At 42.8% G+C, this 23,279-nt stretch overlaps 1 protein-coding gene across 2 annotated transcripts; it reads right to left on the reverse strand.

Annotated features, from left to right (window-relative positions):
- Positions 1 to 821: 821 nt before the first annotated feature.
- Positions 822 to 19,808, reverse strand: KLF5 (KLF transcription factor 5). Of its 2 annotated transcripts, none has more exons than XM_075046079.1 (4): positions 19,353 to 19,808; positions 16,495 to 17,365; positions 15,311 to 15,370; positions 822 to 2,776 (listed from the first exon to the last, which is right to left on the reverse strand). In XM_075046079.1, exons 1-4 carry the CDS (start codon positions 19,587 to 19,589, stop codon positions 2,598 to 2,600), a joined length of 1,347 nt encoding a protein of 448 aa, XP_074902180.1. In that variant the 5' UTR covers positions 19,590 to 19,808; the 3' UTR covers positions 822 to 2,597. The 2 variants fall into 2 exon arrangements, with proteins under 2 accessions (XP_074902180.1, XP_074902181.1); XM_075046080.1 differs by lacking the exon at positions 19,353 to 19,808 and adding an exon at positions 19,155 to 19,184.
- Positions 19,809 to 23,279: the final 3,471 nt, after the last annotated feature.

Raw genomic sequence — 23,279 nt, forward strand, 5'->3', positions numbered from 1 at the left:
AATTGAAGAAAAATTGAAGTTAGGTTTTAAGGCAAGAACAGAGAAATTCAAGAAAGTATTTAGAAGCCGGAGTTTACAGGGTAACAACTAACTGAATTTTGAATAAATTGATAGTTGATTTAATTGGCTGATTATAATTTGGTAGTATATATTTAAACTGACTCTTTTATTGGTTTTAAGGTAAATTTCTTTTTAAAAAGCTCTGTGTGCCTCTTTTCTTTAAGCTTAGAGGAAAGAACAAGAAGACAGATGTAACCCCCAGATCTGAACATACACATCCACTCAAATTTTACAATTGACCCATACTTCCATCTCCCAAGGGAAAGATACTGAAAAGGAGACACTGCTGGGGGGGATGACACACAACTGCATAGCACTACTATGGGACCTTCCTGTCTTTCTAGGGCATGAAAGGACATTTGGGGGAGAAACTTCTATTGGGCAACACTGTAGATGAGCATGAATAGGTTTTACCCATTTTTAAAGTGGGAGAGAATTTGTATACTTCTTCTATGCACCCAACAGGTACCCTTAATTTACAGTCACGCTACTGTGGATGGACAATTGCAGCCATTTTCAGGCTACTGTACATTTCCTTTAACATTCTGATGGCAGAAAAGCAACATCTCTTACCCCTTCACATTTATTATTTTCATCAGGGTAGGATGCAGAAGTGCCAGGTAGTTTCCAAAGCAACAACCCCTGCTGTGAAGAACAGACATTCCTAGCTTAATATTGCTAAGATTTCCAGCTCCCAGTGCAAAAACACAGAACTTTCATTGTCAGGAGCTACAGAGAGTGCACGCATGCACACACACACACATTAGGCACTTTGTTTTATTTTGCAAAAAAAAAAAAAAGTCTTTATATATAAACCATTTCATTCTCTCTCAAAACATTCTACAACTATACAGCTGTTTGCTCCGTCATTTGCATAGGAAATACCACAATACAAAAATAAGGTAGAGGGGAGGCAAAAGAAGCAAAACAGCAACCAATTTATGCATGTGTTTCCACGTATAAACATTTGAAGCCTTACAAAATTATTTACATCGTTTGTCAACTATTTACATTAAGAGCAACATTTCTAACTATAACAAACAAAACTATAATTTATCAAGTATATGTAAAATTGTCTTAAAACAAAAAAGAGTCTATCATATACCACAAATAAATAAAGACAAACAACAGTTTTAACAAAGCTAGGTTTTCCTGCAAGACCCCTTTTTGGTATTTTGATTGTCTATTCTAGCCTTTGGTTGACAGCTTAACGTTACGGCTTGTGAAGTCCAGACACTTATTAGGTTGGTTTGGTTTTCTCCTGTTGTCTGGCCAAATCCTACACGGTCTAACCTCTTCTTTGGCCCTTCATCTACTATTTCAAGGCTGAGCACGGTGGATCAAAGTCATTGTTAGCATAAAAGGGCACCACTTCATTGACTTCAGTGGAGTTTCAGCTACTTTTGTCAGCAGTAAATTTTCCCCTGCATGTGTCAATCTGAACAGTGGATTAACTAAACTGCACTGTAATTTTAAATGAAATTACTGTATCCTTTACCTTCTAGTAAATGACATGCAATATCCACATGAAACTAGATCATACTGGTGCTGAACCAGCTTAACATGTCTGTGTATGAAAATTGCATCCTAAATCCTTCTTTTTAAAGTGATACTAAGTTTAGCTTATAGTAAGAGGTTTAACATTCTGTGTTCTTTGTAACTATCCCCGTTATTTAAGCTTCCCACATTGACTTTACAGTTCTTTCTAGTTGTTTTGCCCTTTTAAGCAATTTGAAAACAAAATCCTGCTTTGAATATTCAGTGCACACCGTTTTGAGTTAACAGGTACAAAATATCTGGATGCTTAGCTCATTTGTCTTAAGAAAAATGAAGCTAAGTTGGTACTGTTTTGAGAGGTATTTAAATAACTTTTTTGTAAATGTGCCGTGTTATCAAATGTAAAACAACTGCTTTTTTCAGATGATTCTTAGAAAACTTTTGTATTAAACCTAAAAAGCTGATTTGCATATTTACAAAATCTTTGTCATAGCAAACATGCAACATACAGAACAAAATGTTTTGTTCTATGGCTGTTTATGAATTTTTCTACGTAGTTTCATCTCCACAGAACGACTTAACATTTTAAAAACCCCCACAAGTACTAAGTATCTCCAGTAAAAACCTGACAGATTACAATTCATGGCTTTTCCACTGCGTTCATTCATCTGCAGCCTCTCATTAATTTGTTTACTAAAAATTGTCATAATAATGACAGTGCTTTGGTCAAAACACCACAAGAGAAAAAAAAAATTTATAAAGCTGCAATGTGTCAAGACATAATACTTGTAAAGAGATGAAACCTGCCGACTAAAGCCATATACATCATGAGAGCAAACAAACGCCAAACACTCTGGTATTGTGATACAGTGTCTTCCCTTTTTCTGCATAAATATACAAAATATACATTTCCAGTTTCTTTTGAGATTTCTTTTAAATGGCTAGCCCATACTCAAAAAATTAAACTCATTTCAGTTGTATGTCAAGAGTCAATAGGAAATTGCATAGATACAAAACAGCCTCAACGACAAGTCCAGCTTTTAGTTCTGATGCCTCTTCATGTGGAGAGCCAGGTGATCGGAGCGGGAGAAGCTGCGATTGCAGACAGCACACTGGAAGGGCTTTGCCCCCGTGTGCTTCCTGTAGTGGCGCGTTAATTCATCCGAGCGAGCAAATCTCCAGTCGCAGCCTTCCCAAGTGCATTTGTACGGTTTCTCACCTGAAAGAGAGCACAGAGAAATGAGACTGTCAGCTGTCACTCTTTGGGAGAAAACTGATGTGAGATCACATTGAATGACATTGCTCTTCAATTTAAAGAAGAAATAAATGACAAAACAGAAGCTGACGTTTCCCAATTACTCAACAGCTCTATTCAGTATGCCCCAAACTAAACAGCTCCTTTGTTTTTTCAGCAATTTTGCTCTTGAATCTGTGATTTAATACCTCGGTAAAACCTAAGAAACTTTCAAACATACAAATTGGAGACAGCAATGGTACAGAAATGCAGAGGTAAAAAACCTGCATGAGACTGAAATAGGCTCCCTTACACTCATCTCGGTATGAGGGAGTAGGAAAAAAAGAGCAGTCTGACATGACAATCCGACCTAGTTTGTAACTTACGCTTGCACCTTTTAAAAATGGGTAAATTGAGTTATAAAGAGCTTTTTTTAAGAGGTCTGAAATGGGAAGGAAGATTTCTAAAAAGATTCTTTTTAGTGTGCAAATCAGTTCAAGAGCTTCTGATGTGTGAAGAGAGAAGCACAGTGTGTTACAAACACAATGAGGATAGTATTTTCTAATATGTCAGAGGCAATAAAAACTCGCAGTATCCTGGTTTGGGCTAGCTATATATAGGAGAAAGCACTTAAAAGACCAAAGCACCCATTTTCAGAATTGAATGTATGCAGTCAGGTGCTTAGAAAGCTGTATTTTAGAGGTGGCAAGTGTTTGCTGTCTCCATCAGTCTATACTGTCACAGCGGGAGCATGGTGTCTCTGAAAACTTCATGTGTTGCAGAAGCTCTGAATACAACTTTGAAATATCCAGCTAGTCTTGAATACACTGGCCCAAGCACCCAAAATATTTGCATTCATCCATTTTAGAACTATAAATGGGGTATCTTAAGCATGTCTATAATTTATAGATTTGTTTGTTGAAATGGGAGAAACATGAAGCCACTGGCCACAAAGCCAAGATGGCTTCTGTGTGAAACCAGAACTTTAAGCATGTACATACACCTGCTCAGGAGCTGGTACAGACATGATGTCACCATACAAGCAAGCTTCGTATAAATAAAGAGGCTACGATTACCTATTTATAGGCTGTTGGTTGACAAAAACACCTTTCAGTTGGGAGAGTCGATTGCTATCTATATCCTTTATATTAACTTGACCCATTTAGCAAAACCAAAAAGAAACCAGAGTTTATCAAAGCACTCGGCAGTAGCTTCATCTGGACCAGAATCAGACCAAGGCCAAGATTTCCAAAAAGTCCTTCCGAACACATCTTAAAGATCTTCTCTCTCCATTGGTCTCAGACCTTTACCCTCACAGTCTCAACCCTACAGCACTGTGGAGTGGCTCCTACTTTTCCCTGTTTTACCATCACACAAGCACGCAGGAGGACAGAAGCTAGAATCCTGCTATCAGACTGTTCTGCACCAGTTATGCAGAGCACACCGTTTGAGAAGCTCAAAACCATTACTTCAGAGATGCTAATTTATCATTCAGACGAAATTATGAAACTGGTTTTGTCTGGGAGTTTCTACTGCTTCTTCTGATCAACTAACTAGTAACCTTCCATCCACTGCTAAGAGCAGAATCAGCCCTTTGCTCACAATGGGGACCTAACTTCATGTTGGCAGCAGTGTCACAACCAGAAGCAGACCTCTACAAGAAAAACTAACCACCCAATCAACCACCCACCTCTTTGCATAAACAACAACTGGGATTTATTGAAATCACAGTGGAAACGTATCATCCTTTAAGAAAAACAAACTTAGAGCCTGGCATCACCTCTCACAGAGTCCAAAATTATTTGGTGGATGGCAAAGCAGAACACAAATCATTACAACTTTCTATCATAGCTGAATTTACACTGTCTGATACTGATTGAAGACTGGAATGATCTAATATATATGACTCTTTTTTTTCTCCACACAACATATACTATAGGTTAAAACACAGATTTCATTCAAACCCAGTGCATAAAGCTTTTCTAACATCCATGAAGCCAGTTGAGATAACACATTTGGTCTTCACAGCAGAATGACAGGAAAGATCGCTATTCAGTGAGGATCTTTTGCACTATAAACATAATTTTCAATGTATTTAAACTGGGTTATTAATGCAGTCTGTAAAAGACTGTATTGCTGATCCACAAGCATATCACCAGGGAGATCTTCCATGAACACTTTGTGTTAAAACACACGTGCACATATGGAGGTTGCACAAAAGCATTACTCCTGCATTTGAAGCAACTTAACTTAAAGCCAGCATATTTATTTCTTTTTCTCCTTTCTTTCCCCTCTTCCCCCGTATTACCTTCAAACTCTTCTTTAAAAACTTTCACTTAAAACTGTCACGCTAAACTCGCAATCTTGTGATTTGCCCACCCTAACTGCCCAGAGAGAGAGCACGTATATGGTCAGCCCTCTGTATACTCAAACGCTTATCCATTTTGCAGAATTACATGGGGAATGAGAGAAATGGTGAAGAGGCTGGGCAAATAGCACTTATTGAACAAAAGCCTAAGAGTATCCAGACCGAACGAGACCAGAATGTGGACCAGGAGATTGAAATCACAGTTTCCAAACCTGCCATTGAGGAGGTATGAAGTATATGAAACTTCACTGTAAACTACACTGTACTGAAATAGCACTCTCAAAGCTGTCCTGCATAGGTGGTACCTGACTCTGTTTGAGTCCAAACAAAACTGCTGCCCCCCATTAAAACTTTTTTCTAACCTGCGAGCAGCATCAGCAGGTGATATGAAGGCTCCTGGCATACGAACTGCCAGCAGTTGGGGCAGCGGTGAACCTCGTGCCTTGCTGGGTGCTACAGCTTCCAAGTCAACACTGAATCCAATGGCCATCAAACTCCAGGGGACCCAGCTTCCCAGAGACACTACCTAGAAACTTACACCACTGTCACAGCCACTTCAATGCATGCCACAGCCACAAATCCCCCTCCAGCAACAGCTCAGGGTAAAAAAGCTAGGCAGCGCCATGCGGAACGGCCAACTTCTGCAGACCCGAGCTAAATGGAGCAGTGCTCAGGGGATGTGCAGAGGGGAACGAGCTGGTGCCTTACACAGATTGTTTTAACAGTGTTACTTTTATGTACTGGAAATTAAAGCCAGAATGCTGCTTTTAACCCCTGCTTTGGCCAACAGTGAGAACTGGAAAATGTATTTTTAGCGCCAATGTAGAGGCCCAGATTATTTTGAATAAATCCTAGGGGTAAAATACTGAATATCTATGTTTGTAATGCTAGTTTCCGTTGGAAAGTTCTATTTAAGAACTGAATCAATTTCAAATGTTTTCCTTTTGGGCAGGGAGGAAGGGGGGCAAGAAAAAGAAGGTGGAGATTATTTTTGCTCCTTTAAAGAAAGCAGAGGAACAACTAGCTGGTAGTATTTTCTCTCTCTCAACATATACACATGCTTTTTGTCATTTAGCAGAAATAAGAATTTGGTTTAAGTTCCTGCAGCAAGGGAAAAAGAGCCTCACGTTACTTATTTTCTGAGGTGATCCTACTCCTTTGCTATGCTGACTTTAAAGCACTGAGAAATCTGGGGTTGAAGATTTATTTTAAAAAAAGCAGGTATACACAACAAGGGACACTGAACCCTTTATCCACTGTTTTCATTGGCTACATAGTAATGTAAGATTTGTTTACTTTAATGATTGTGCAAAATACAGTAGCTGTAAAGTTTCAGAAATACTTGGTTTTCCTCCAGCAATTTAGGGCTTCTATAGGGTGTTAAACCAAGAATGCCACTGGTCATCAAATACGAAGGCAGTACAGCTTGGTTACTGGAACACGATCGTGGTATCAAACAGATATTTCACTGTAAAAGCAAGAAAACAGCTAACTCCTCCACTTCAGGGGAGCTTCCACGGGATTTGTTAGAATGTCAACACTGTTCAACTAAAACACCATGGAGGAAGCTGGTACCGATTTCCAGCCAAATAGCACACTCCAAACCTTTCTTCCCAAGCCAGAAATATTATACATAGCACTTCTGGGAAACAGAACTGCTTTCCTTTAAATTATACTTCAACAGGATAGGGATTTCATAAGTTTAATTGGATTTCTGCATAACCTCCTTCCAGTATCATTGATTTAAAATATTTTGCTAGGCTTATACATCACAAAATATATTTTTAAGTTCTTGAGCTTTTAATAGGTATCCATTCTCCAGTTTAAAAAAAAGTACATTTGTGGAGCATGAGAAACAGACTTGTACTTCAGCACAGAAATTTTAAGCCCTAATGTTTAGTTTGGAAGCTCTTTTACAGAAAGGACCTAGCAAGAGATAAGGGAGTTTAACCTGAAAGGAGACTATTTTGCTTGCAATGTATCTGTCTGTTAAAAAAAAATAATTTACAATGCTGTGAGATTGCAAGGATGTCAAAAAGCTGTCTGGCTATCCACATATAACATGCTAACCTAACCAGTCACTTCAACAGATAAAACTATCCCAAGGTAGATCCCAAGGTTTGGGATCCTTGTCGGTACCACAAGAGAACGGTCTGGACCTGTGAGGCACGCTGTGTTGGCTCTTCTCCCTTAATTTATCTTCTTAGGATTTAGTCGTGTCAAAATGCACCGATTGCTTTCCTAACATTAATTCTAGCCACTGGCAGTGACTGTCATGGCCACGCTCATTTGGGCAAGGTACAGTGCTACCAGTGGGGGGCTGACGGTCATTTTGAAGACACCTATCTTCAACACGCAGCCTCTGTTCAAGAAAATGTTTCTGTTTAAAATTCTGTTTGGAAAAAATGAGTCACTGAAAACCTCCATTAGTGATGAATTTCCCCATTAACAAGAAAATAAGCTTCCTTATTTCACTGAAGAGTTGTGTGACTATTTCTGCAATTCACTGCTAGGATGGCTTTCTTTAAATATACAGCTGCAAACAGCAAGGGCCGGATTTTCAAACCTAAAGTTAGGTAACTCTATTGGTATGCAGAAATCCAAATACAGGTATTACACCAGCCAATGCCTGCAACTTCTCTTATTTCCTATCAGAAATTTCTGTCAGAGCGGTGAGTTTGGAGCTTCCTTGAGGAAGAAAAAGCAGCACGCGTTTCAAAGACTCCAAAAAGACAACACCCAATTACAGCTCATAAGGGTATAAAAATATAAAGACAACATCGTCCCCCCATTCTTTCCATAATTTTAATATTACTTGTGTTTATTATGGAATTATTTCTAGTGGCAAGTGTTCAGCCTTAAAAAATATCCAAGTAGGTGTGATAAAAAGGTGGTAGGCAAAGCTGAAGTTTCTGCACCATAATTGCACCAGTTATGTACATAACCTAGATTATGTCCAGTTTTAAAACAGGTTATTATAAAGTTTTATATTGTCCCAAAGTTTTCTGGTGCATTTGCTTCCAAATTTTTCACATCTTAACATCAGTTCTCCGAGTTCCCTGACATGCTGTAGCCTCAAATTTTTAGAAAAAATAAGAACAAAAGAAATGTTTTTTCTCTGTTTTAGTTTGTCTGAAATAGCTTTCCTCTAGTTCATAGCATCATGGTTTTAAACTCTGGTCTCTTCCAGGCTGACTGGAACTGAAAGTGGTTGCTTGGGTGTATGTCTGCACTCATTCAAAAGTTTTTAGCTCCCAACGTTTACCTAAAATTAGACCTTCCTTCCGCCATTGACTAAGTGCTGTAGTTGTCGTTACAAGCAGCTTGTTGGTTGGGGTTTTGCCCTTTTTTGAAACAGTGGGGTTTTTTAGAGAAAGAGCAGAAAGCTGACATTTCAAAATAAAAAAATCCCTCAGGTGTGTAAAAGCTCCTTAGTGCACTGAAATTCTCAGTTGTCCATGACAGAGATGGATCAGAGGGCTGACAGTATGCAAGGTATGTCCAGCTTATTCTGTGACAAAATAATTTTAGTCCTTGAAACATCCAGCCCACCAATGATATGAATGTATAACTTACACTGCACATTTTTAAATGTGATAAAGCCTCTGCCTAGTATAGTAATGGCTAGAGGGTGACCATTTAAGTACTACTTCACAATGAAACGACATTTTAAGGAATCCTGTAACAGATAGCTGTTGCGCTTCGTAAGTCCGATCACTGATAAATTAAGGAGTATTTGATCTCTCTCTAACAAAAGCGTGAACAGGAAAAACAATAACTGACTGGTAAGCAAAGAGGACAGTCAAAAGAGTTGTGTATTGTTCACTTTCCGACTACAGAGGTGCAGAAGGCATTATCTTCTCAGAGCTCCCAGCAGTGCCTGAAGTACTCTTATTTTGCTAAGTGTTGTCTTACGCAGTTCAAGGATTACTGGGGAATCTTGACTGGCCTGTGCAATGGTTTATTTTCTTTCTGGTGTAACATTCTGTCTTAACAGAGGTGGTCTCTCTTAAAGGAGATATGCAAACAAAGAGGAAAGGAATTTTTTTTTTAAGTAGGTTTATAAGAAATCCATGCCATCTGGGGTGCACGGCTGTGTCTACACATCCTGTGCTGAAGAACACATTTCCTCAACTATGCCTGTGGTGCAAGAACAGCTCTCTAACTCTCACACCAATAACCCTGGCTCTTGTACAGTCAGATAAGAGGTGCTCTTAAAATGGAATTTATTAAACACGTACTGTAGACTTCCAGATTTCCATCTACCGTATGCACACACACACACACACACACAAAACCCTGAAAGCAATACATTAAAGCTATTTTAACTCAAAGCGAAGCACTGTACACTTGCCAAAATCAAAGGTTTTAATATGTCCTTAATCAGAGTTGTTAGAGATCACCGAATATAAATAATGCAGCCTGACAGGACAGGAATGCTGCTACCAAGATACTCAGACTAAACTAGGACATTACTTAAATGTTTCTAATCTTTCACCAATGGGAGGTGCAGGTCATCTAACAAACAACAAACAACACACTACCCTGGAACCAGGAGTCAATCGTCCCAGTCAAGCTCAGAAATTAATTACAATAAGGAATGTCTAATCAAATAATGGAAAGTTTTAATCACTGGCAATTGCTGTGAATCTTGGGACTATATTACCCTATGTAGGGCGGTCTCAAAATGAACTATATTTAAAGCCGGTCTCTTAGGTCAACAGTTTCCTTATCAGGAATCAAATATCCTGGAACTGAAGTTTAATCCTCTCAGGGAGCAATTGACAGAAACAACAGGTTTTTTTAAGCTTTCATGCTTAAAGGGACTTTCTAGGCTTTTAATCAAAAAGAAAATATTAGGCTTTTCTTTTCAGTATCTAAAAATCTAACAGGAGTACTTCTCACCTGACACCTTGGAATTTAATTCCCGCTTCATAAAAATTGTGTGCTGGATGCTGATGTGAATGACCAGCAATATTTAATTAAAATTTAGGTTTATGTCGCTAAGATTTCACCCCCTTTTGAGCAACACATTTAAACATGTCTCATTTAGGTTATGACTACAGATAATAACTGGATCAATTAATTCCAAGGTCTGCGATCATTCACAAAGTGTTTAAAAAAAAAAAGCATTCTTTTCCCTTAAACTGTGGTTTGCACAGGAAAATAATGTACTTCCATTTCTCACAGGCAACTAATGGATTTAGCAGAATTCATAAATAAAAGATACCAACATATTCTCCAGCAGCATCTAGCAACGCTGCACTTTAATGCACTTTGTCAACAGTTTTATTTAATTCTCCTCCATTTTTCCTTATTGTCTCTATCAATGATGGCCACTTACTGACACCTCCTTAAAGTATCATCTATGCAGCTGACTCATCTAACAGGTTAAAGAAGCAGAATCTGCACAGAATTATTACTTAATAGCTATTTTCATGGTGCAAAGATTTTTCCAGGATGAGGCTTGCTATGTACAAAGAAGGCTGCAACCACGAGCAAGGCAGAGTCTTTTGGAGCCTCCGTTCTCCACTTGTACACCATGAGTGAAATCCCTCACCTGAGTCTCAGGATGATTTGAGTCAACACATGTTTTCGCATGCTGCTTTTCTTCCAGCAGGAGTCCAACTACTACTTGTCCTCCCTTTTGAACAACGGGCATCCTGAATTCCCAGGCAATTCTATATGGTACCACCTTTTTTTAAAAGGCATCTGTCTACAGCTATGGTAAACTCGGAGTGCCAAGTCCTATGGACTGCTGAAGTCTATCTCACACAACTGGTTCTAATTCTGGTGTACCATCAGAGCCTAATTCTGGATCTATTGAGGCAGAGATCTAAAATAAAATAAAATGTTTAACACCTTGAGGAACCGCACAAGTCAGCAGCTGTCCCATGCCTACACAAACATTTGAAATAACTAGGGACGGTGGAAGTATTTTGAGTGCATCTCATTTAGAGAAATGCCATTTCTCTCCAGTTATCTCGGCTTCCACTTCCCATCACCAAATACAAACTAGATCTATAGATAGAGATGAAATAGTTCTGCAGTTAATGCTAGAAACTATTAATGGCAAGCCCACCATGTGACCAGTTGACAAGCCTGTACAAAGACTCTGTATACGGAAAACCAACATGCAGCTGGAAAATGTTCTCAATGTGCATGCCTTGATGTGTTCAAAACAATGACAGATTTTCCTCTTAAAACCATACACAATTCTGAAGTGTGCAGCTGTTTGCAGAAATAATAGAAAACCCTGGAGCCAGCGGCTTTTCTGCAGTGTTACAGGTAGGGTACAGGTAGGGTATTCCAGGTGCCTGCATATCAAAGGCTTAACTTCCACAGTCCAAATCTTTAAGGTATAAAGAGATCTAACAGGGTAAGTTACAGGACTGCTGCTTCTAAAGGATTACTTAATATATAGGTATATACTCAGATGACAGAAAAGGAACCAAATTACGTTTATTCACAACACACAAGTAACTGCTTTTCACTGACATTTGGCACAGTTTTCAAGTTGGACATACAGCTGTTATGCCAGAGCCTTAAGGTGGTTTTACTGCTGGACAGCCTGCAATAAATGCATAACCCCCTCCTCCATTATATACCGTAGTTGCACAATGCTGGTTAAGAGACAAAACTTGTTCCATGACTAACAGGCAAAATTATTTTAAAAGAAAATCCCTGCTTTAAAAGGTCAAAAAAATCCAATCCGTTTTGAGAGATGTTCCAACAGGTACTTTAGCATACTGAATCCCGTTTTACCTGTTTCAGGAACAACTAATACAGAGTTAAGATACCATCCTGAAGTGTTTTAAGGTATTAAAATGTACCAGACATCTGCTCCAGAACTGCATGGAGATGGGTACAATATGTTCTGTATCTTTGCAGCATTCCAATCTTTGTTCATGTTCAATTTTTGGGTTACCAGTTTACCAACAACTAGAATTTACTTCATAATTTACAAATGCTAAAGCATTACCTAGAGAAAGAAAAACATGTGCTTGCTTCAGCGACTGGTACAAATACATTAACTTTGCTCAGCTCTTTACGTAAATGCTGGATTCCTAATCAACAGCAAAAGTCGAGTGTAATTACATTAAATTGGAATAACTATACCAGCTTATACCACCTGATTTGGTGTAAGGTAAACACCTTGATAACACCTAAGAAGGAAAATGTAAGGGATTTTCCTCTTGCCCATTTCCTATAGTTTTATTTAAATGTAATTTATAAAGTGTGTTCATATCTGAATTGAAAAAAAGACTACGGCCTACATTCCACCTATCAAAAATAACATTTCCCTTAGGTTTGCTCTCAAAAAACATCTCTTAAACCCAGTGAAAGCCTTTCAGAAGAGAAAGGCTGCTAAATAAATACTGTGAAAAGGCTGAGATTTTCCAATACAAAAGGAAAACCATAAGGTCTGTCTTGACTTTTAATGGCAGACAAACTTTGCTGCAGGCTCTTTTATTTTAAGATGACAGATTGCTGAGAAGGGCGGGGACTGGTTGGGATGAGACAGAGACTGCAGCCAATTTTAAAAGGTATTGTTAAGAAACTAAGAATAAGGAGAAAACAACTTCAGTGGTCCATGATTACTAAAGAACGGGTTTAGCCAGATAAACAGGTCTGCTATCCCTGAAGGGATTTTAAAGAATATCACACACAACTTTATTAAAATGGATTACGTGACACTTGCTTTAGACTTTGAAGGTAAAAGCTTCACAAAAGTCCTTTTAAAAAAAAAAAAAACAAAAAAACCAAAGCTTACTAGTGCTGTATGAACTCATAGTTCTGGGGGATGGGATGCACAGAGGCACACACCCAATTTAGCCCTCGGCATCGAGCCCTTTTCTTTGGAGATCAATAGCGAGATTCCCCCCGCACTCCTGGGGAAGCTCTGCAACTTCACAGGTTTCCCTGAGTTTGCACCCGTTTACTTTAACATTCATTTAATCGATTTATGGTACTGGGTAGGTCAGAGATCTTGCTCGTAATACAAATTTTAACCATATGTTAAGACAGAGATCAGAATCGGTGCTGGAAATCTTCAAGTATTAAGTGAATATTCAAGAGAGTTAAACTAATGCAAACTCTGAAATAACGCAGGTAACAGAATATGGACTCACATTCTTGCATGTAATGCACGTTTTAGACAGTTTATCCCTCCATTCACCTCCCCAGAAGACCCTTTGTATTACAGACCTGCTTAAGTTCACTAGATTTTTATCTAAAACAACATTCTTGTTTCCATGAATACATCAGCTCCTCTGACCTTTGCACATTTATCCACATTTCTAAGGTCAAATATCTATAGGTAAAAAAGTGAAGGCAACAATAAACATTAGTGACCCTAAGCAATATGTATTAGCTATGTGGTACGTATTTCTATGCACCCAAGTATTAACTTTATAAACCCTGAAGTCATTGCTACTCAAGGTACAAAAAAGATATAAATTGATTTAAAAAAGAAAAAGTGTACGTTTCAAATGCTGACTATGTAATGTTCATTTTTAGGCTAAAGCTTTGCTTTTCTCTCTCTTCCCAGTTATTGTATAATAGCAAGTGAGATATTTAAAACTGGTATTTAGTTGCTGGCTAAAGTGCGTAAGTGGAAATCACACGCTCTTAAATTTACATATTGTTTATTAGAGCAACGGGATTATACTCTCTGACATTATTCAGGTTTATAGCCTCATGAAAATATTCCTTTCTTACAAAGCTGACTGCTAATGAGTGATTATATATATGTATCAAAAATATTTTAACAGTGTTCTTGTTTAGTCTATTACTAATGCAAAGCAATAATCTTTGTATGGTTGCTTTTAATTTTTTACTGTGACTGCAACACAGATAACTCTCTCAAAAACAAAATTTCCATAGTAACATTTAGCCTGGAGATACTCAATTTTGTTACGATAATCCAACGATCTATTCAAAATAGTTGCTGAAGAGAAGGCCTTGTTCCCATAGGGATAGTGAAACATTTTGTTAGATCATAGCTCATGCTAAGTTTTGTTTTGACTTTTGGTTTAAACTTAGGTGAAACCCCATTACTTGAACGGCACAGCCGAAGCGCTGACAGCCTGCTTCAATAAGCGAGTAGCTTGAACTGTGACTCGTGTTTTGCTATGAATCAAGGTCCATGCATAAAAGAGCTGGGGTTCATACTCACTTTTAAAAACAGGAATTGCAGCCCTCTCATTTGATTTCTTTACAAAATCAGCCATGTGCTTTTCACTGATTTAGCATGACCAGTTCTGTACTAAGATCCCTGCAAAGAACTGCCCTAAATAGTTTCAGGCGTGGTATTGGTGAGCTACTGTTTTTCTCCCCATCTCCCTCTCTCCTCCTTCCCCCTGCCTCAGCAGGTGAATGCTTAGGAAGAGCATCTAGGGTGGTTCTACCGCCCAACTGCTGTCCTCTGCACGCATGGCTCCCGTGCTCATACATAAGCAACACTGTCCCCAGCTCCACTCCACGCGGGCCCCTGTAGCTGCAGGCAGAATTTGACTGAGGTACAAAAGACAAGTGTGACACACTGACACTTTTCATTTCCTCCATTTTAATGTCTTTCACTGACAAAAAATTGAAATTATGTCTTTTTTTAAAAAATAAATACATAGAACCACTTGTCTTGAAAAAAAAAATAAAGCACACTTAATGCTAAGGACAAAGGAAATGGAGATATCTTGGGAGTTTTCATGATGTTTCTGAAAAATGCTAAGATTAAATAATTCTAACATGTCAAAGAGAAAGCCAAAACCAGAAAATTCTACCTATTTAGATAAATCTTGAAAACTGTAGCATGTTTACTACACTCAATTCATTATTCAAGGGGAAAAAAGGCCCCCCCCTTTTTTTTAACACTTTATGGCATTTAAGATTGAAAAGGAAAGTTTCAATCTGTTTTATTCTTAGCTATTTTGAGTTCTATATTATAAATGGTTTAACAAAACTGCATCAAGAATAAAACTGATTTTTCTTGTCACTGACCAAATCTTAAGTTTTTCTTAGCTGAACTGCCAGCCTGAACCCACAGAACTCTACAGAAAACAGGGAGAAGATGGCAGATCAAACGTGCTTGCGTTCTCAGAAAATGTGTAAGCCATGAATGAAGAAGAGACAGTGGGAGAGTGAGTACATACCCGTGTGAGTTCTCAGGTGCGCTTTTAAGTGAGAAGACTTTGTATAAACTTTCGTGCAGCCTAAAACAGAACAAAACAAAAAAGCAGAGAGGCATTTCAGTAGGGAGAACAGGAATGCTCCACGTTACATTTAAACTTCCTCACTCAGTGCTGGGGTACTATCTGGAAACATTTAAGTTTACTACCTTCTGGCACCATCATCACTTAGAAGTAAAATTTGATATAGAAAGCTCCTAGGGATATGCCGCTTTACATAGAAAAGAGAAAAATGCCTACGTTTCTGGTAGACTTACTACCTTGTAATGTAGTATAGACCAATAGCTGCTACAACCTATGTACAGTAACACCTGCTACCTCAGTTGACAACTGAGAGGGGGAGTATATTTTTTTTAAAAGTTTCTAGAGGATTTGATCAAGCCAGACTCGGTGTCATCGTCACCCAGGGCTCAGCATAACTCTTCCACTGAGCATTTACCATACGGCACACCGAACGGGTGATACACTGCTGAGAGTTATGTTGGTAAAGGGGGAGATCAACCACGAGCAACAATTAGTCTCCGTGCTCGGATGAGCGTAAGCCTCTTGTATCTGGGACCATGTACTACACAGAGGCACAGTTTATAGTCTGGTCCCTCTTCCCCTTCAGTGTAGGAGAAGGAGAGGCTGGAAGGGAACAACCTGTGGACAATTTTCAGAGGTGGCTGTAATGGATTTATGTGGGCAGCTGAATCCCCTGTTCATAACAGGGAAGATACAGCCATGGCCTCGGCTACCGGAAGCTGAAACGGTTCTTTCAGTGCCAGCAGATTCAAACTGAGCCTCTGCTCCATCACAGGTATTGGAAAAGCGAGAGCAGGAGCTGCACTGTCACACTGAATTACATCAGAGAAGGCCATCGGGGTTTTTTTCTATGGATTACAAATTTTGTAACATGGTAAAATGAGCTCAGGTGTTTAGGAGAATTACAAACGACATGAAGAAAAGGGTACATATTTTTTTAAAAAATGTGAAAGTGTGCCACACAAAATAAAAAAAACAAGAAGAGAAATTCTACTTTGACAAGAAATTACTTGCTTCTCCCTAGGTGCAGAGTACAGCTAAAGCAAACCACTTGTACCTCATCCATGATTATTCACACTTTTTTCTATTGCAAGAGCTGGGACTTTCTGGCCCAGATTGCTTACCAGGATAGTCACAGTAGTGAATACGTCTTTTCTCCAAATCTGGGTTACTTCTCCTGTTGTATCTGACTGGTTGGATGTTCTGGGGGGTTATGGGCAGAGTCGCTGGTAAATTCGGATTGTGAATTGCCAGCTTGGAAGCTATAGTTGCGGCATATGACGGAGGAGGGGTTAAATTCTGTAGCATCTCTGCTTGTCTGTCTGGACTTCCAGGCTCTGAGCTTGGGGGCGAAGGAGGGAAATAAGTGGCCTGCTGCTGCAGAAACTGGTTTGGCATGGTGTAGGTGCAGGGGGGGATGCCCTGGAACTGTTTCATTGCAGTCTGTGGAACAGCCGAGGAGAGCGTGTTAAGGCCCGCCATGGCTGACGGCATGGAGACATTGTTAAGGGAGTCCATCACGGCTGCCTGAGTAGTAGTGTTGGGCATATCTAAATCCGGTGAGCTCAAGAGCTGATATAACTGGCCTTGCTGGGGCGTGACGGAAAGATGAACATCTGGAGTAGGAAGCTCCTGCTTGATGAAAATGTTGTTCACATCAGGAGTTTGGTGAGAGCTGAAGATGCTGGTAAATTCGGGGAGGGCCTGAGTAGGGGCGGGGGCAGGGGCAGTAGTTTCGCTCTGGTGACTGAAGATGGTGACCGGCTCTGTCTTGATGTGGGTTACACAGGGTCTCTGAGATTTGTACAGGCCAGTTCTCAGGTGGCTAATGTCGGGGAGGAAGACGTTCATGTTGATGCTGTAAGGCAACCCTTCGCTGTCAGTGAAAAACTGGTCTACAACCGAGGCACTGTCTCTTCTGTATTTCTTATGTTCAGGGATGACGGGAACGGGTGGGAGCTGAGGTGCCAGGTATTTCTCCATTTCACATCTTGTCTACAAAAGCAAAACAGACCGTAATCCACATGATTTGTTACCAACTAAGAAAGATGATGGCATGCGAGTCGCGGGAGGCTTTGGAAATAAAAAGCAATACTGTTCAGCCAGCCGCAAGCTACCTACGGAGGAAGTTATAAACATTCACGCTAATGAAAACCTGTCTTTTATAATCGGCACGCTAATCAACATCATCAAGGACAAGGAGATAAAGTCATGGCACAAGTTGTTCACACAGAGCAAGCATTAAGATCGATCTGATGTTTCGGGTTATGACAAACTTTTCATCTTTTGTGCCTACAAGACAGTGTGAGGTACAGATGACAGGCGCAGTGCCTAATCTGCAGATCTCCTGCTCTGGAATTCACTGCTCTAGCAGGGTGACTGCCTATCTGTTTCACCCGCTTCTCTTTGAAATGCTAACTTTAAAAGCCACATCCTCAGCTGGCTATTTGAATGCTAATACTTCAAGTAATGTTTTTATATATATATTTTCTATACTTCCAGGATTTTTCATCCTTAAAAGAAAGGTATTTGATTCGAAATACGACACCAAAGTGTAAAGGTATAAATAATATCGAATAAAAAGAAGACGGGTTGACTGCATCAGACTATCCTTTGTGTAAAGTGTCTCTGGGACTACACTTAGAAGAAAAAAAAAAAAAGTCTATGCAGTGTATAATTGGCTAGTAGCGTGATAAACATGTCCCTGTCCATGCCTCGGTCCTAGGAGAGCTCTTTAATTACTAGGAAATCATTCTCTTAGTGTAGTGGTGTGAGGGAATCCGTGGGTGGCTGGAGCCCGATACATTACTGGTACAGTCATCGGCAAAACATTTATCACGCACTCTCCACTGGGCAAATGCTACATTCCCCCCTGCCCCGTCAAGAGAGCGCTCATACCAGACCCGTTTAGCACCCCGCAAGAGAAAGCAGCTGACGAGCTGCAACTCTGCCCGAAAGTGGATTTTAGGACCCTTCTTCAAAGACCCCCGGTAAACACCACAAACAAACAGAGCCGCCTTCCCGTCCCTTTGATCTGGATCTGCCCCGACATGCCAGGCTACTTTTTCCAGCTCTTGTTTACGAGCCGAGGGCAGCTCGCTTTGAAGGCGGGAGTTATTTATTCGCTGGGGAAGGCACCGCCGAAACGCAGCGCCCGCCAGACCGGACCGCTGCCCGGCACCGGGGGCTGCCCGGGACCCCCGTCCCCCCGACCCCGGGGGCTGGGGGAGGCCGGCGCCTCTGAGGGGCGCCCGCCGCGGCCCCCCGGCCGCTGGCAGCCGCCTCCGGAGCGAGCACCGTCCGCGGGCCGAAACCCGGCTGCGGTCGGCGCCTTCCCGCTTTTAGCTCCTCCAGCTGTTTGCCTGTGGATCCGCTCCCAAACAGCCTCCTGGGACGGGCAGAAAGTCCCGGGAAGTCCCCCCCCTCGCCCGGTGTGTCGTGTCTCCCCCCCCCCCCCCGAACATGACTCCCTGCGTGGGCGAGAAGGACAGGCGGCCGCTCTAATTCTGCCGCCGGGCAAGTGCAAAGGCAGCAGCTGTAGCTTTCAACACACCCGCGGGGGCAGCCCTGCTCCCCCCCCCCGTCCCCGTCCCCCCAGCCCCGGGACGGCCCGTCAGCCGCCGCCGGAGCCCGCGCCCCGCCTCAGCGCCGGCCGCCTCAGCCGCGCCCCGGGCCGCCTGACCGCGCTCCGCCGGCGGGAAGGCGGGAGCCGTTCCCGCTCCGCGGCCCCCCGCACAGCCGGGCTGGGCGGGGGGCGGCCCGCTCCCCCTCACGACATACGCACACAAGCCCCGCCGCCGCCGCCTCGGCCCCGCACCTCGGGGTCCGCTGCCCTCGCCCCGCAGCCCGGCCCCACCCAGTCCCGCCCGCCCGCTCCTCAGCGGCCGCTCCCCGGCCGGGCGGCCCCGCCGCGGGAGAGGGGCGATGGCCGGTGGGCCGTGAGGGAAAGGGGTGGGGGGGGGGTGGGGTGGCCGCCGCCTACCTGCACCATCTCCTCCGCCGGCAGGGTCGCGCCGCCGCCCCCGCCGCCGCCTCCCGGGTGCTGCTGCTGCTGCTGCTGCTGCTGGGGCGGCGGCGGCTGCTGCTGCTTCAGGTCCTCTCCGGGGAAGATCGCTGCCTCCCTGGCCCCCAGCACGGGCTTGAGCTGCGCGAACACCGGCTCCTCGGGCTGCTGCACGGGACCCAGGCGGGCGCTCATGGTCAGCACCCTGGTAGCCATGAGGCAGGCTGGCGGCGGCGGGTGCGGCGCGGACGGGCTGCCCGCCCCGGCGCAGGGCGACTGGCCCGGGGGCGGCTCCGGGCGGGCGGCGGCTACTCGGTGCGCTCACTCCCCAGGAGCCCCGGCCCGAGAGCGCATCCACTGCGGTGTCGTCAGTGCCTCCGCCTGTACCTGGCCACGGGTATCTACCCGGTGACACACGCCCGCCTCTATTTCACCCTACTCCACCCCCGGCCCCCCCTACACCCCACCAAGCCCCGGCGAAGGGGGCCGGCCCTGCGGGCTGCCCTGCCTACGGGGAGCGCGGGCGGCTCCTCCCCGCGGCGCGCCCAGCCCGGGGGAGCGCGGCGGCGGCGGCGGCGGAGCGGGGTGGCCGGATCGCGGCCCCGGCCCTGGGCGGGCGGTCGGCGAGGCGCGGCCGGCCGCCGGGCTGCCCCCCCCCCGGGGAGCGGGCTCCGGGGGGTGCCGGCGTGCCGCCTGTGTGCCGGACGGCGTGCGGTGCTGGCCGCGGCGTGGAAGAGGGTTTTCAACAAGTGCGGCCGGCTGCCGAGGCCCCTCGCGTGCTTCGGTATTATTTATAGTCTTTTAAAGAAGCGCCGCTAATGTAGGCCTTTTAAAACAGCCGTCTCTCCTACCTTTCATCTTCAAAAGGGTTTTAAAGCCAGTCATTCAAATTTATTATTTTTTGTCCCGAAGGCAGCTCACACCCGAAACCTGCTGCTAATAAATTTCAGCGCTGCAATATACATCTCCACCATACGCTCTGAAAACGCTGCTCCAGAAATAGCTCAGAGGAGGAGGAGGAAGAAGGGGAGAGGGAAAGAGCGCACGACAATTGTCTCTTTTTTTCCCCATCTCGGATGAGGCAAGTTTCTATTTACTTGTTTTGAGGTGTGGTTTCGACGCAAAGCGTATTTCCCCGTAGACACAGGATGCTGAGCCAAGCTCCCGCGTGTTTCACTGAAGCAGGAGAAAAAGGAGGGATGCTGTCCTTCTGTGCAACACCAAAGGGCTCACGTCGGACGGGAAAAGTACAGCACGCAGCGAAGCCTTGGAAAAACCCCAAACTTTCCACCTTTCTCCTGGCCCTGCCAGCTCTGCGCTCCCGGTTTGCGGGGAGAGAGTCTGTGAATCTGCGGAAATGCTGGCAACCTCCCCCTCCCCGCATTTATTCCCTATCGTTTACAGACAGGGCTCTTCTTTTAAACGTAAAAAAGCACTTTTCTGGTCAACCTGGCAAAGCTCCCCTTTGCCTTCCAGTCCGTAGCAAGTAGGATCTCTCAGAGCCTGCATACAGAAAGGTAATTACAGAACCAGGAAAGAAAGAGTTCAGCATAACATTTCTTTACACAAACTGTCTGTTTAGCAGCTTGATGCTTGTTATTACTAACGTAGATCCGGCTACTCCTGTCGGCGTAGCATTTAAAGTCATGCAGGCTAATTTCCGTCCAACACTTAGCACGTATTTGCATTTATACAATATGCGACTTCAGTGTCCTTTTCGGAAGACTCATCGCTGGCATTTCTTTCCCTGTTCTAGCCTAGAAACAGGTGTTTTAACCAACAGATTTTAAAATCATGTTTTGTTTTTGTGTGAATGTCCTCTACATAGCCCTAGTTTAGGGTTATGCTTCAAACTGTTTTTTGAATGCCTTTCATGTACCCTATTTCAACCCAGTTAGGCTCTGAACCTCTGAAATGACCCTCTGAAATGACAAGTTTAGTATAAACTGCTCTGTAACAGCTTTAAAAATGCAAAACTAGTAATACTGCACTATGCTGTTGGGAAATTAATTTGGCTGTAATTCTTCGAGGTCAGGCACAATATAGGGCTAGGCAGCATCTGATGTAGAGCATATACTAGTAACTTTCAGACATTTATGTAAATTGTATGGCTGTAGTAACTGAAATGTTTCTGAGACTTGCATACTTTACTTTAATTATACGTTTTACCTCCATCTGATTAAATGAATGATAAACAGATAATTTCAAAATTGTTTTTTTGTTTTGCTTTGTTTTATATATGTACATTTATAAAGGGCCTGCTCTGGCAAACACTTTCGTAGGTTAATTAGAACAGTATCGCTGAGTAAAGCTCTGTGTATACTTAAACATTTTCAGAAGCAGCTCTGAGTGTGTTTTAATTTTTTAAAAAGGATGTAATTAGGTCTGAACTGCAGGTAAATAAATCCAATCCCATCGCCATGTTTTTGTGCTAATGATAGGCCCGGTCCTACAGTCTTTTGTCGAGCAACAATCAATGGAAGACTACTAGAGACTATATAATTTGTAAAGAGTGTTTTTTTATTTTGGCATTTCTACTGTCACTAACAATTAAACAGGCAAGTCAGATCGACTCCTGCTCCTGCTCAGGTTCGCTGCTTATCTGACCTACATGACCTACACAGTGGCGCACTATTTAGCTTACAAATAGTCTAAATGCATATCTATATCCAGACAGAAAAATTATTTGATAGCCCATTTTAAGAATTTCCATTGTTACTAGATTTTATACTTCTTGGAACAAATCATTTTTATTTACAAATTTAAAGTCAGTAATAAGCTGCCAGCTAACATCATCTCCTAAATTAAATTGAAACGAGAGTTTGTTCAGAATTAATCATCAGAAAAAAAATACAAGTTTCCAGTTATAATCATTTTGGAACGTTTCTGTTTCTTCACTGATTTTGCAGATAGAGTTAGAAGTGAGTTTACACCTTAACAGACAAATTTGCAGCAGAAAACCAAGTACGCTCTTTTAAACCCAGCACAGTTCTGTTTGTGTAAGACATTCATTGGACGCGTTCAGGAGTTACGGTAAGTGATTGTTCCTCTGCAACACAGTTCCCTGAGCATCTTATAAAAATGACAACTCAAGCTCTTTAGTTACTGTCCCACAGAGCAAAGAAGGAGAAATGAAATGTTGAGCGGTAAGCACCTAGAGCTGGGTTTGTGAAAGACACCTTTCAGCGTCTTTGGTCACTGATAAGAGAAGCGCAACGCTCTTCTCTTATCAGTGCTCGAAGAGCATTACCAGGTTCAACGAAAAAGGGTTAAACTTTCTGAAACTATGTAAATGCTGCAGGTTCTGAGCGGGCAAGGATCCAGGCTTTCTGAATGAGTGTAGACTCAATTACTTTGAACTCTCTTGTTCTGTGCATTCCTCTTCGCTTAGTAGTGCTATACCCATTAGGGGAGACAGGAGAAAACAAGAACAAATGTCAAGTCCCAGGCGGTCGGGAGCTTGGTGGTGCTGGAGCACAGCACTGCCTTGTGGGAGAGGGGTTGGGAGCAAAGGAGTCCAGGATGGGTGGGAGGGGGGACGGGATGGAGACAGGCTCCCCGGTTTCCTAACTCAACGGCTCCGCCAGACGTACCTCTTAGGGAAGGTGCTTGTGTTCCACTGTCCTGATGGGGAGGAGAAGGGCCAGAGTTGATGGGGACCTGCACACACGTTGTTTGGAGGGGTAAGGAAGGAGTGGAAAGATGTGGACAAGCTGTTTCATCGTGATGAGGTGAGGGAAGCCTGAGGACCTCAGCTGAACTGAGCCAGACTTGAAGCCACAGGAGATGTCTGATGGTAATTTCAGGAGCTTTTAGCACATTCAGAGGCCTCTTCTGAGTCAGCAAATGTCCACCTGATTTTTTCATGTAAACTTACTAGAGAAGTGGAAATAAACTTTCTTCTTG

The sequence above is a fragment of the Buteo buteo genome, chromosome 14 (genome assembly GCF_964188355.1).
Source record: "Buteo buteo chromosome 14, bButBut1.hap1.1, whole genome shotgun sequence".
NCBI lineage: Eukaryota > Metazoa > Chordata > Aves > Accipitriformes > Accipitridae > Buteo > Buteo buteo.